Below are 14,240 nucleotides of genomic sequence, written 5' to 3'. Positions count from 1 at the left end.
CGCCGCAGCAGCAAAGGCAGGCACAGGCAACTATTAACGCACACCCCAAATCCGGAATTAACATGGGTTTTTTCTAAAGTACCCTGGGTAACACAAATGACATTGAGCATCCTTTTAGGATGGGCTGGAGCAGTATCTCTCTGCGATGTTTTGGGAAGGAGTTAGCTCGGAGCGGGGCTAGCTCAGGGGGGGCTGCCTGCACCCTGCCTGCAGCAGGGGGTGGGTGGCAGTGCCCATGGTGGGGTGACACCATAGTCCAAACCCAGCCCCCCATTCCCCTCCAGCCCCAGGGGAAAAGGATGGGCCGGGGTGCTGGCTGCCACCTCACAAGGCAGGAGGAGACATGGTGGGAGCGGAGTGGGGGAGATGGAGAACACCAGCGGGATGCTGCTGGAACCAGACCCTGGGAGGAGGTGGAGTGCAGGGGGTAGAAACCCACAGAGGGGACTTGAAGCCAGCAAGGCCCCGTGGGCACAGCCGTGTCCCTCGTGGGGACCCCACGGCAGGTCATCAGAGCACAGGGGACAGGGCCCTGGGGTACCTGGGACATAAGATGCGGACAGGGCACAGTGGATGTGGCACATGGGACACGGGACACAGCACATGGCCCAGGCCATGGGGGACGTGGCACCAGGGACACAGCAGATGGGCAAAGGGACACACCACGGAGCACGTATCACGGGGGACACGGCACGTGGGAGAGGAGACACACCATGGGGAATGTGGCACCGGGGACACGGCACAGCGAGGACGGCACATGGCTCCTGCGGTGCCGCGCAGGACACGGAACCGCGGGCACGCCGCGGCCCCTGCGCCCCCGGCCCGGGGAGGACCCGCCCACGCGGCAGCGGCACCGCCCCGGACACGCCCCTTATGCTAATGAGCGCTGAATCACGCTCAGCGGGGCGGGGCCGCCGGGTAGGACTGAACCATCCGCGCGGAGGGGAGGGGAGAGCGAGCGGAGAGGAGCAGAGCGAGGGGGACGGCGTGGCCAAGCGTCCCACTCGAGACGCGGAGGGAAGAGCGGGCTCAGCTCGCCGCCGCGGACGATATCCGTCGTGGGAGAGGGGGAACGTGCGCGAGGGGACGGGGCGGTGGGCGGGAGATCCCCAGTCGCGCGCGCGTGGCGGCGGCCGAAGGCGGAGCTGGCGGGGGCGGTGGGCGCTGGTCACGTGACGAGCGCGCCGCCGCCATTTTGTCCTGCTGAGGCAGTATTTAGGGCGCAGCGCTCGGGCCGCCGCGCACTCCCGGCGGGACGGAGCTCCGCGCAGCCGCCGCTGCCCTCCCTCCCGCTGCCCGCAACCGGCCTCCGCCCCGTCTCCCTCCTCCCCTCCTGCGCCCTCCTCGCCTCCGCCATTTTGTAGCCGAGCGCTGCCCGCGGAGGACCGGCGCCGCGGCGTAGACTCCCGCCTCCCCCCCCGCCCTTTCGCGCTCCCGCTCCCAGCGGCGCCTCGCCCCGGCCCGGCCCGCGCAGCCATGTCCTCCGAGTCCACCCCCGAGTACGCCTCCTTCTTCGCCGTGATGGGCGCCTCGGCTGCCATGGTCTTCAGCGGTGAGCACCCGCCGCGGGGGGCGGCGGGGCCTGGCGCTGCCGGGGAGCGGGTGCGGGGCACGGTCCGGCTCAGCGCCGGGGGAGGGGGGCAGCCTTGGCGGGGCGGGATCCCGGGCGGTGGGCCTGGCGCCCGGCTGGACGGGGCGGCCTCTTGGCCTGGCCGCGGGGGCGGCCCCCGGGATGGCCCCCCCTCCCCCCAGCTCCATCCGGGCTACCGGGGGCGCGGCGGAGGGGGTCTGCGCGGGTGACGTCACCGCGGAGCGTGCCGGCGGAGCCCCCGCGCCACGTGACTGCGGCGGCGCTGCCGTCCTGCGGGGGGGGCCCGATCCCGCCCCGCCGCAGGGACCCCTTCAGCGTCCGGGCTGACCTGCCGGTGCCGGCGGGGGTTATCGGCCAGAAACCCGGTGTCACCGGAGGCCCTGCTCTCGGCTCAGCTGACGTGCGCTGTGGCCTGTGCTGCGGGGCGGGGGGGCTCTGCTGCCTGGCACCCTCCGGGCTTCCCCGGGGCTCTGGCCGTTTCGGCGGTGGGTCTGCCCCGGTTTTCTGTAGGAGTCGGGCTCTGCGGGCCCTCCTGGGGCTTGGTGCAGCGCTTGTCGTGCTGTACATGGGACAGAGCAGATTTTTAAAGCATTCATCGGGTAATGCAAGACCAATTTTTAATGAAACTGAAACGTAAATATGCAAACATTTTAGGGCTGAGGTTGGATTTTGAGATATTAATGACATTAAAAGGGACTGATGGGCATCTGACCTTCCCTTTAAATGGGGGATGCATGAAATATGGAGAAAGGGAAGCTCTTGTCTCTGGCTGTTCATCTGCAGCTTCAGCCTCTGAGGTTCAGTGCAGAGTGAACCGGGTCGTTCTGCAGTATCGCCCTCCCTATTGAACAGGGTTTATGTAGAGCCCAATAAACGCTGTTTTACGCTAGAAAGACGATCATATGATGCCTTACCTCTCTCTTGGAGCTTGAGGAAACCTGCAGAAAGCGATGACTGTTCCTGACTGAGCATTTAGTGTTTCCTCATAGGTAACACTGTGCAGACCTGCCATACTGTTTGGGATATAACATGGGGAAGGCTTCTGCTATTTTTTTTCCAAATGCAAGTGTTACAGTGACTAGGAATACAAGAACTAGGGATCAGTCTGCTTTTCTCTGCTGAAGGCTTAGCCAGTGTCTTCCACATGTGTGAGCCTACTGACTTGTCTTCATCTGCCATCTAATTTGGCTTCAAGTTGAGGAATCCAAATATGAAATATTGAACTGACTGTAGCTTGAGTTGTGTGTGGTTGTTCATGTGATTGGGATCTCATTATGTTAAAGTAGCCTCTGAGGTGGTAGCTAGGTCTGCAAGGCAAGTTTGTGGAAGTTGGTCTTGATCAGCATGGTAGATTAAATTGTGTAAATAGCTCAGCAGACAGTGGATTAAAAGCAGTGAGAGGAAGGTGTCTAGCCATGCTGGTGTTGGCACCATTGATTGATTTCACACCAGCCATGTTCATGGCTTTAATTTTTGCAAAAAAAGGCAAGCCTGAATGGCTGTTTAGTTTTATTCAGTTTGTACCCAGTGGTGAGATGCAGAGGTCCTGTCCTGCCACCTCGGAGCTGCAACATGGTACTCACACTTGGCAGGTAAGGATTTTCCTGAAAACGGTATGGCTGGGATGCTGTAGGAGCCAACCTTGGCACTACTGACCTGCCTGCCTCTTGGCTAATGAAGATAATGGAGGAATAAACTAAGACTGATTTACTTGTTAGAGAAAACAGTCAGCAGATCACTGCCTTTTGCAAAATAGCAGTGATTAAGATCCTCAATACTGAGTGTTCTTCCCAAGGAAGGAGTCACTGGATTCATCTTGCAAAATTGAACGTGGAAACAAAAGAACATGGTTATATGGCCTTTTAGACACTGGTTTTGTGATACGCAAGCCTGCTTCAGTGGAAACATCAGTGAGGGATCTGAAACTGCATCGGCATTTTAACAGCAATTCGAAGTGTTGCTTGGCATGGCTAAACTAGAAGTGAAGCATTTCCTAGAAGCTGTGCGTTTGTTAGCATGGTACTGTGGGATTGCAAGTTAAAGGGGAAGGAAGATTTAAGTTGGGTAATTTGAAGTGAGTGCTTAAGCTGTATTGATGAAGGTTTGGTAACTACCATGTTGCTGCTGGTACATGACTGGTCCTTGTTGCAGATTCTGTGTCAGTCCTAACACCACAAGGTCTGAGCCATGAAGTTAGTCTCTTGCCAGGGCCTAAGTGCATTTGATGGGTTCAGTCATTGGCACAACAGGTTACAGATACTGCTGATGCAAAATTATTTCTTGGATGTGAACGTTACTGAACTGCTTCCTTAGTGAAACAACTTGGATTTTCAAGGCAATATGGCAGAGGTGTCAATATAGGATAAACTAAAACTTGCAGTGTCATGTAGCTTTCCTAATAGGGATATGACACTACAAGATGTTCTGATGTTAATTGAATGTGAGTGTTAAAAAACCAACCCTGATTTAGAAGTAAGGAGCTAAGTCTGTCTGGATGAGCAGTGTAAAACTATCTAAAATTGTCCTGATTAGTGTTAATTAGTGCAGTGATCATGTCTGACTCATTCCGCATCTAAAGATCAGATTCCTGTGAAGCCTGTAATTCTGAGACCTGTTTCTAGTAAACATGTTCAAGTTCTAAACTGTCCAGGCTAGTTTGATGTGAAAACAAGCGACTTGATGCAGTACTGTTTGATGTTTGAACATTAACTGCTGATGGTAAATAGATAGCAGAACTTGTTCTGGTCAGCTAGTACTGATGGCAGCTAGAAAGACTGAAGCAGTCTGCTGTGACCTTGGCTATCTTTGAGCCTGCTTATTCATTTGCTGATTACAACTTGTTCTCATAGCAGAGGTTCCTTTATTTCCTATGTGTAAAACATGTGGCTGGCTCAGTGTCAGGTGCTGTTGAGTGGTCAAATTATTGCAGCTTTTCCATACTACTTTGGTGTGCCAAAATGGAAAAGCACGGTACTGGGCAAAGCTGTCTAGTTCTGTACTTGGTGATGCTCAGTGTAGAAAAGCAGGATTTCCCAGGTGCACCCCACTGTGGCCCCCATAATGTGGTGAGGAGTTTTACTTAGACCTGCGCTCTGAACAGGCTTCCAGTGCCTTCAATACTGCTTCACTATCAAGCATCTGGAAAAATGCTAATGAAGAGAGCTCTAGTAGCCAGCAGTGTTAAGGTTAGTCTTGTGTCTTTGCATTGCTGCTGCAGAGCTAACAAAATAGTACTTTTTATTTTAAACTAGGGCTGCAGATATTGTAGCAGTTGGTGAGCTATTAAGGGACCTCCATGGTGAAATTGCTGGCTCAGAACATCTAGCTTGATGCAGCTGACAGCCCTGCGCAGTCTGATTTAGAAGGCATCATGGCTATAAACAACTTGCAGCCTTGAAGGCAAATTCCACCTGTGGTTCCTGAAATGCCATCTCCTGAGGGGTGGGAAGGTGGTAGGGAAGAGACCTGCCTGCTGCTCGGAAAGGAGCTGTTGGCCTCATCCTAAGAGGAGCTTGCAGCCTCCTTAGATGTAGCTTGCAGGTAAAATGAAATGGCAGAACAGAATGCAGCTTGCGGTGGTCTTCTGTTCCAAAGTGTTAAAGAGTACTTCAAAGGCATTGTGGTATGGGCAGGAAAACGCAGTGAATCAGATTGTTTGAGCTACCAGACCATCTACAGTAGTCTAGCTTAAGCATTCATTCAGTGGTAGCTAAATTAGTAGACTATTAAGACATAAGCGTTCTAACAGAAGTAAACCAGACAGGCAGTATTTCTGCAGCTCAGTTAAATTAAGGAAATGCTAGTCTTAGGATCATCTGAAAACCAGATCAAGCATCAGGATAAACCATTGACTCTACAAAACTTGGCTCAAGCAGATAATGCTGCTGCTTGTTCTGTGGCTTCCAGGTGTACCTGATGGGGTCCTGTCTCACCCTGAAGTCACTGTAGACTACACAGTCTGCAGGTACATCCCTGCTGATGGAAACATTCAGAGAAGCAGTGGACATGAATGTCAGATGCTTCAGGACCTCTTATGTCAACTTCCTTTTTCCCTTCCTACAACTAACCTCTTCCATCTCTCCAGAGCCTGACTGATCTCAAGCAGCGGTTACAAGCTGAACAGCTCTCCAGGTTTCTTGCGCTGTTGGGTGATGGTTTTACAGCAGCGCATGCTTCCACCCGCTTGCTGCCCTCACTGAACAGTGAGACATGACTTGCTGAACTCGTTTCCCTCAGACTGTGAATCTTGTGAGCACGAGGCTTCGAGTCAGGCTGGTTTGGCCACAGGAGTGTCTGCTGGATGCAGTCAGATGACCTGAGCTTTCCCACACTGCAGAATGGAGACAGCTTGACTGTGGTGCCTGCTGGCGGGTGGTGTGAGCTGCTCTTGGACCAACCGGATGAAAAGGGCTCCTGCTAAAGGATGTAACAAACTACTCTGCCAGTCAGTGCCTGGAGCACAGGGGTGCGCCCAGTCTGTGGAATGGGTCATCTTTAAGGTTGCAAGGGAGCTTGTATGATGATAAAGAAATAACAGGTGACTGGACTTCGCTGCTTGCAGAAGAGCAAGCCTGTACTCTGTGGTGGTGTCAGCCTTACCATACTTAAACCCCCAAATTGGCTTTGTGTGCCATGTCAGACAATCCAGATTACCAAGTGCAGCAGTCCCAGCTTGGACAGCTGGCTGATAACCCCCTTTTTCCTTGGATTGCTGCTATTGCAGCAGCTTCTTGAGGAGCTGGTAGACTTTCAAGTTCTTAAATTTACTGAACAAAAGTAAATGGCCTGCTAGTCTAGCAGGTTGTTTTTAACAGTGCTGTAAGCTGACAGTGCTAGGCTTGTTTGAAATCCCCATACCCTCTTGTAACATTAGGGCAGAACATGAAGCATATGGTCCCTAATCCTGTAACAGGTGACCTATGAAAGATTTTCAAAGGCTACTACTTCCTGTAGGGCAGTGTATCTGCTAACCCCCCAGTTATCACAGGGAGACTAGCTATAGCCAGTCTTCTGTCAGGGTGATCTGAATTTGCATAGGGTCCAGACAGAGTTCCATGCATGTGGCTGGCTGTTACATGAAGATGCAACTGGGCAGAGCAACAGGGTTTTTCCAAAGCAGCCATGGAGTATCCATTACTGTAATCTGAGGCAGAGCTGTGTTTGTGTTACGTGTGGTGGTGTGGGAGAGGCCTTAGAGTACCAGTGGGAAGAAGCCCATTTCTTTGAAAATGCCCAGGCTTCTGGCATGGCAAAGCAAGGACTGTGCTTGACCTGGGTATCGCCTGTAACAGTTCTGCAACCATTTAAGAACAACCTGCTCAAGGATGAACAGGCCTGCTGTCTGGTTCAGGGGAAGCCTACCTACTGCAGAGGGCAGCCTATTTCATAATGGATTAATTATAAAAGGTTCCAGGTGTAAGTACTTATCCTAAGTGGTCTTTCAGACTTGCTGTGATAGTAACCCATGGTATCTTAATTGAAAGTCTGACCTGTGTTACTAGCTCTCTCCATAATGCAGGGAAATTCTGCCTGTTATTGCTCTGGACACAGGAGTCACTGACTGAATTGACCAAATGCTGCTGGAACATGTATGGCTGGTCCTGAACCTCTGTATTCTTGGGCTGAGCATATCTGAATGTATTGCAACTGCTGAAACTGCATCTATGCAAATGGTTTCCTGGCTCAAAGGCCCCTCATAATGTCGTCACTCTCCATAGGTGTGTGTCTGCAGAGCTTTGCGGAACCAGTTCAAGGCTTCTGGTAATGGCCTCTTTCTATATTGAGTGTTTCACAAGGTGACTTGCAGCTGACTTAGCTGCAAGATTAATGTTCTTGGTGCATGACCTTACTGAGCACTGTAGCTATAGCCACAAAAGATTGGTCCTAATACTTGAGCTAGCACTTGATCTAAACTGCAGACTGCTCAAGTACTGATGGTGAGTATCAGAGGCAAAGCACTACGAAAGTCCTGGCAGTGGCAAGAGTACAACTAGCCTTCAGTCCATACTGAGGCTATTGCCTATATGGCAAGTTGCTTTCTAGTTTATGTTTAATCTTGGAGCTGCACAGCTGTATCACCTCTGCTACCACTTCTGACTACTAGAAAGTAACAGCTGTGGCAGGGTACTGGGCAGAATATCCACAGCCCCATGGGAATGCATTTTGCCCCCAGGAGCAGTACTAAATCTATTCTGGCTTGTGAGTTCAAGGAGTTACTCTTCAGAAGTATTTCAAAAACAAATTAACCTTTAAAATGGGCTTACTGGGAGTAAGTGGTATTGAGTGGCGCACAAAGCGACTTCTCTGTATTATAACATCATTGAACTTAACATGTGGCACAGTTCTGGTTATAGACCAGAATGGCTTTCTTCTGTGATAAAGCTGGGTAGGCAAAGCGCTGCCTCTCCAGCTGCCAGGTAAATGTTCCAACAGCAATGTGTTTGTATCCTTTAAAGGTAGTGTTGCAGCTTAATTGGTCTGTATGTTGGAGTTAATGGAGCTGTATCATCTGAAGCAAATACATGGAGTCTTGGTGTGTAACAGTGGTACAGCTCTTGCTCCATTTTCACTGTCTTCCACATAGATCTCTTCAAACCCTATTCACTGAGACGGTTTTAGAAAACCTGTCCTTCCAGTTCATCAGGGATATTTAAATGAAGTGTATGAAGCATATGTGCTTCAGATATTAACAGCTGCCAAGAGATGGAAGTCAAGATGTGCAGGAGGATTGACCTAAATGTCAAATAACTGAATAGCTGTGCCATCATATGGCTGTGTCATGGTGGGAAATGGATATCAACCATCTCTGCCACCTGGACTGTGATATTGGCTATTGTAAAAGGTGCGAGGAGAACTTGTCAGGCTAGTGAAGAGCAGTAAGACAAGCTGCCTTGGAAGATACTGGAGATGCAGCTGGAGGGGTCTCCAGTGTACATGTGTTGGTCAGGATGCTGGTAAAGGCTTCACTGGGAGTAGATGTGCCAAGCCTGCAGCTGTGAGTGTGCACCAAAAAAAACCTAATGGGAAAACTAACTGCCACAGTACATGTAGACTTTATTTGGTATTGTCTCTAGACCAAGTTCAAGGCATTAGCTCTTGCCTGTTCCCTAGAATTGGGATTTAATAACTGGGAATTGATGAACTTGCATTGGTCTGTCCCTCCCCAAAAGTTTAAGCAGGCTGACTTTCTGTAAGTGTGATTACAAAACCAGCTGCTGTAATCCATCACTGCATTAATTGCAACACCCTTAAGGGACTTCAGATTTGGAGGAAGTAATGACTGATCTAATTTTAAATAGTGAACTTCCTTCATGAGCCTTTGTGTTTCTGGAGGGGTTTATAAAAGATTCCAGACTAGAAGTGGTTTTAAATGCTATAGCCAGTTAGAAGTCTAGAGAGCCTGAATCTTGATTCCACGTACTTCTAGTCTTTAGAAAATGCTTCACCCAACAGAAAAGGTTCATAATTCAAATTAGTGGTTTCTTTCTAGACTTCCTAGGGGCTAGACCCATAAACAGTACCATCACTGACATTGCTAGCTAAGCCTATGCACTAGTTTCCAGGCTCAGCAAACATTTGCAAGTAAAACCCATGTTCTGCTCTTGCCTCAGGCTTCCTGCTGAGATGGATTGTAGTTCTGAATCGCACTGAACAGCCCTTTACATCTGGTTGGTGATAGTCAAAGTTCAAGAGGTTTGCTAGTACAGAACAAATGATAATGAGGCTTTTCCTTCAAGTTTTTGTAACTGAAACTGAACATTCTGACAGTGAGTCTTGGGTTAGTGCAGTGGTGCTACCTCTGTTAATCTGAAGTTTTAGTGCAAAGCCAGGATTACTGCTCAGTTCCTGACTGCTCAAAGATTGGCTTTATGTAAATGCTGAGTGAGAAGCAGGAAAGCACATACCTTAAACCCTATGAATACCTCCCAGCAGCCTTTTGAGGCAAGGTGCACCATATCACACTTGGATGCTGGTGTAAGAGGCAGCTATGGATCTTTGTGGAACAAGCAGCTTTTTCTTGTAGAAACCTTAGTTTTTAAGTTGGTGAAGCCAACTCAAATAGTAGGTCTCTGAACAGTACAAAGATTTGAAATTTCTACAGTTTTAATAGTCTGCAGGAGCCTTTTAGAGCAGGCAAGAGCATTTTCCTACAAAATAGGGCTGTTACCTTTGAATATCAGCCTGACAGTGTCTGAAAAAGAGGCTACCTACCCTTCCACATACCTTGCCTTGCTGCTTCAAGGACTTGGTCCTGGGTGGCTGCTGACCTGCATATCATCTCTTGGGTGATGGTGTGTGCAGTCTAGAACTAAGTAGGTCCTAGAGTACTTCACAGCAATGCTGGAAAGGAAAGGGGTCTTCTCAAGTACTTCAGAATCAAAGAATGAGGTATTCATGGAAGCTTTTGTGAGATGAATATGAAGTTTTCAAGGCAGAAGTTACTTTTTGGGGGAGTGCCTTGGGACTTTCTAGCAGTTCTCAGTTGGAAGTGATAAGCCCATGTTCTGCTTTGAAAACCAGGTGTTGTATTCCTGTGTTGATCTCTGCATGCTCAAGTGTTTACACAGGTGATCAGCAAACCTTAGGGGTAAGATGGTTGTGGTCCTCAATAACCTGCAGGCCATGCTCTCCTTTGTGGTTCCAGTGGTTGGATTAACAAGTGTGAATCCTTCACAGGTGAGGCCATTGACACATGCAGAGTCTTTTTTCCAAGGAGTGAAGTAAGTTTGTTGCTATCTCAGTATGTGTCTGATGAAGCTGAAATGGTACCTTTAACCCCAGGCAGATAGGTTTTGTGGAAGAAAAGGCCCCAGGAAGGTGACTTGTTAAACATTGGGTGCATCTGAGAACTCAGCCCAAGTGGCTCAAAGCAGGATTACATGCTGCTGTGGTAGTCAGCTCTGCTTTGCTGTTTTCCATCTGCAGTTCAGCAGAGTAGAGCCTCGCAGTGTGGGCTCTGTGAGGGCATAAACTCTGAAGTAATGAGTTTGAATTTGGACCTTGGGTTTTGGTTCCTGAAAGGGAATGAATGTCTGCTGGCGAGTACACCCTGCTGTGAAGGTAGTTTAAAGAGGATATTCTGTTATCAGTAGTGTTTGAACAGCACCTTTTTATTGATGTAGCTTTGGTCTAGGACTCTGGTTAGGTTACTTCCTCATCCCTTAGAGGAATATTCCTGGCTGACAAACCAAGTAGTCAAATGACTGTTAGTTTTGCACAATTCTTCCTTGTGCTGACTCAGCTATTCTAATCCTGCAGCCTAGTGAAGGAAATGGTATCTGGGGATGTGTCTAATGCTTTTTTTTTTTCCCCCTCTTCCAGCCTTGGGAGCTGCATATGGAACAGCAAAGAGTGGCACAGGTATTGCGGCCATGTCTGTCATGAGGCCTGAGCTCATCATGAAGTCAATCATCCCTGTTGTCATGGCGGGTATTATAGCTATCTATGGCCTCGTAGTGGCAGTCCTCATTGCCAATGCCCTCTCATCTTCTATCACATTATTCAAGTAAGTTGCTGCATCTATTGGTTTTGTTCAAGTTTGTCCTGATGCTATTTTGGTGCTGCTGAATGGGTGGGTTTTGCTCAAGAGCCTTGGAAGGATTGTCAATGCTAAATGCTCCTAGCCTGGGTTTAGGAGCGTGGACTGGATTTCAGCTGATGCCTCAGTGGTAGTGCTGCCTGACTAGTTTGCTGTATTAGCCAACAGATCAGACATCCCACTGCTAGAGATAATGCAGTGGTTTATGGCTGGAAAGAAGCAGTGTTCAGGTGGTACTGGGACAGGAGGCTAAGCTGGTTTCATGGTGCCAAATTCTAGACCTGGCATACACAGGTCTTTCCAAAACTGTCTTATCAGACTGTCTAAATCTGTTGCCTGGGAGATGCAAGTGAATAATTAATATCGCTTGCTGCTTTATGTGCTGGTAAATCAATCTTCAAGCTATACAGTCTGAAGCCAGCTATAGTCTGAAACTTAATCTGCCCTTGGCTTTTGAGAACAGCTGGAACTGACTTGATTGGGACCTCAGAATAAAACAATGCTTCTGAGGTCTAACAGTAGATATCTGTGTCACTGTACAAGCTGTAGCTGATGAGCAGTGTGGTTGGCCTAATAAGCCATGAGCTAAGAAGCAGCAGGTACAAATGCTCCTCTGTGGTTATTGGGGGGGCAGATACTGGTAGGGACTGGTCCTCAAGTACCCCTGCCTGGAAGACCAGACCATTCCTGTCCCGCTCTTGCAGTGCAAGAGACTTAATAGTCATGTGGATGTGCTATGGCTGTATAACAAGGTTGCTAAAGGTGGGAGACAAAAGCAGCTATTAACAGGCTGCACAGCATTGTGGGGCAGGCTTCACTGGAAGTGCTGGCCCACATGGCTGGAGTCAGGTCAGCTCTAGCAGCACGCTGGGCCTGCAGCTGACTGAAGTGGCTACTGAGAAGCTGGGTGGCCACATGAACTCACAGGCCTGACAGTTTGGCTTAGTGTATGAGCCCTGAGTAGCAGCCAAAGATCTTTTATAGCTGCCTTTTCCCCCCGCCCCCCAAAGTATCAGAGCTAGGCATCTCAGGAAGCATCTGCTTTGTGAGACATGGCTGTGCTTGCTTAAACAGCATAGCAACTCTTTCTGCAGGAAGGGGGTTCCCTGTAAATGTTTGAATTAACCAAAGGCTTGCCTGAAGTCAAAGGGTTGGGTGTCCTGTTGCTTGCCACTGAAACTCTTTTCCTCTCTGTCCTACAGGAGCTTTCTTCAGCTGGGCGCTGGCTTGAGCGTGGGCCTCAGTGGTCTGGCTGCTGGCTTTGCCATCGGCATTGTGGGCGATGCCGGTGTACGGGGAACAGCACAGCAGCCCAGGTTATTTGTGGGCATGATCCTGATTTTGATCTTTGCTGAAGTCTTGGGTCTTTATGGCCTCATTGTTGCCCTTATCCTCTCCACAAAGTAAACATTGCGGTATGATGTAAAGAGATGTAACAAATCCATGTTTAAAAAAAAAGCTCCAGAATGAAAATGGTCTCTCCAATGTGTACAGTTGTCCCAATTTGGTAGTTGATCTCTTATAAATGCGCATTGTATGTTAGTGACTTGTCTGTCATGTGTGTACTTCAATATTAAATTGGATGGGCTGCTCCAAGCCTGCTGCATGGCTTGGGGTGACCTGTGTGCAATTTTCCACCCATTGCTGTTAGTACTTTATAAATATGAACTAGAAATGTAATTTTTTCTCTTCACTGGATGTTTATTTATAAAAGACTTGACATGTTCATACATCTATGGAGCAAGGATTTTCAATTTCCCATGCTATATATATTAATCTTATATATAGGTAGATTACACTGTGGGGTCAATTGTAAGTGCAGAGAATTCCTTGGATGTAACTTTGATTCTAAAGATTGCTGTAGTGTCCTGGTATTGGAGTATGAGAATTTCGTGTTTTATTACAGCAATTGTCCGAAACACTCCTGTGTTTCAGTAGTAACCGCGTATGCTCCGGCATCAGAGTCGTGCACCCAGTGTTGGGTTACAAACTTATACCATGTTTCCAAATAAAACTTCCTCACTACATTGCTGTAATGAGTACTCTGCCTCTGATTTCATGCTTCTGCTGCTCCTTTAGGAAGAAGAGGGGTTCCTTTAGGGGGTGGCAGGTTCTTGAAGTGACTTGAGCACCATGCAGAAGCGATGCTGTCATCGCTGCTAAACCATTCCCTCTTTGTCCTGGGACAGCTTCTGCCCATCAGCAGGAACGCAAGGCTGTTGCAGTGCTGTGCTCACCCTGATGAAGCAGTGCATCTTTGCTCTGGTGTGCAGTGATGCCATGTAACAGACTGTGCAGTGTGGCCTCAGCAGATGGGGTGTTGGAGCAAGGGTGTGAAGGGCACAGGCTGTGGTGGGTGACAGGGAACAGGAGCTGCTGAAGGGCCTCCCAGGCAGCTTGTCCTTGTGACGGCTCTGCAGAGACTTGTTGGAAAGCTGCACTGGTAGCAGCAATTGCCTCTAAAGTGTCTGAACAATGGTCTCATCAACAAAATGGGTTTGTTCAAGAATTCGTATCTTTAACTTGTAAAGTGGGAAGCATTTGGTCTGAGAAGATCTGGTTTGCAGCTAGTAAATGCTGTAGCAGCTTTCTCTTCTGAGTATTTTTGAGTGTTGCAAAGCAGCACTGGAGCTCATATGGGAAATACATGTTGGACACTTGCAAAGGCAAAGTTTGTTCCAAATTGCTTTTGGGAGGGGTATCACCTTAATCTGAGTTGTATAGTTTGGAGAACAGGTCAAGCTTTACTTTGTTCAAGTCAATGTTAATATTACACAGACATCTAGTACTAGTAGTACCTTTGCAATCAAACTAAGATGAGGAATCTGGAGTGGTGTTACAACCTGGTCTGCAGCCCTGTTTGGGAATGCAGATGTGGTGTATATATTTCATCTATGTACCTGTGCAGCAAACAAGTCTGGTGTAAGTACCATAAAGAGCTACGGCCAGAGCATGAGGAATTTGCTGTGGCTACATTTGAAGCTTCTCACCTGGTAGGAGCACTCACCAGACCAGGCCTGGTGGCACCTCGTGTACCTGTTGGGTAGCTGTTTTCCAAACTGGAGACCATTCAGGAGTCTTTGGCTGTGAGCTAATCATTGTGCTAGTATG

General features: G+C 48.9%; 1 protein-coding gene across 1 annotated transcript; it reads left to right on the top strand.

Annotated features, from left to right (window-relative positions):
• The first annotated feature begins 1,192 nt into the window (after positions 1-1,192).
• On the top strand, positions 1,193-13,165 carry ATP6V0C (ATPase H+ transporting V0 subunit c). The gene is made up of 3 exons (XM_065644876.1): positions 1,193-1,552; positions 10,913-11,096; positions 12,332-13,165. The coding sequence occupies exons 1-3, from the start codon at positions 1,477-1,479 to the stop codon at positions 12,534-12,536; spliced, it is 465 nt and encodes a 154-aa protein (XP_065500948.1). The 5' UTR covers positions 1,193-1,476; the 3' UTR covers positions 12,537-13,165.
• The last annotated feature ends 1,075 nt before the right edge of the window (positions 13,166-14,240 follow it).

This window comes from Caloenas nicobarica, chromosome 14 (assembly GCF_036013445.1).
Source record: "Caloenas nicobarica isolate bCalNic1 chromosome 14, bCalNic1.hap1, whole genome shotgun sequence".
Classification (NCBI taxonomy): domain Eukaryota; kingdom Metazoa; phylum Chordata; class Aves; order Columbiformes; family Columbidae; genus Caloenas; species Caloenas nicobarica.
The sequence above is the reverse complement of the archived record's forward strand: the minus strand, read 5'-3'. Positions and strand labels throughout refer to the sequence as shown.

Coding starts and splice junctions, on each gene's coding strand:
- ATP6V0C (XM_065644876.1), top strand. CDS start 1,477: ATGTCCTCCGAGTCCACCCCCGAGTACGCCTCCTTCTTCGCCGTGATG. Junction 1,553..10,912: donor GGCTGCCATGGTCTTCAGCG/GTGAGCACCCGC, acceptor CCCCTCTTCCAG/CCTTGGGAGCTGCATATGGA. Junction 11,097..12,331: donor TCTTCTATCACATTATTCAA/GTAAGTTGCTGC, acceptor TCTGTCCTACAG/GAGCTTTCTTCAGCTGGGCG.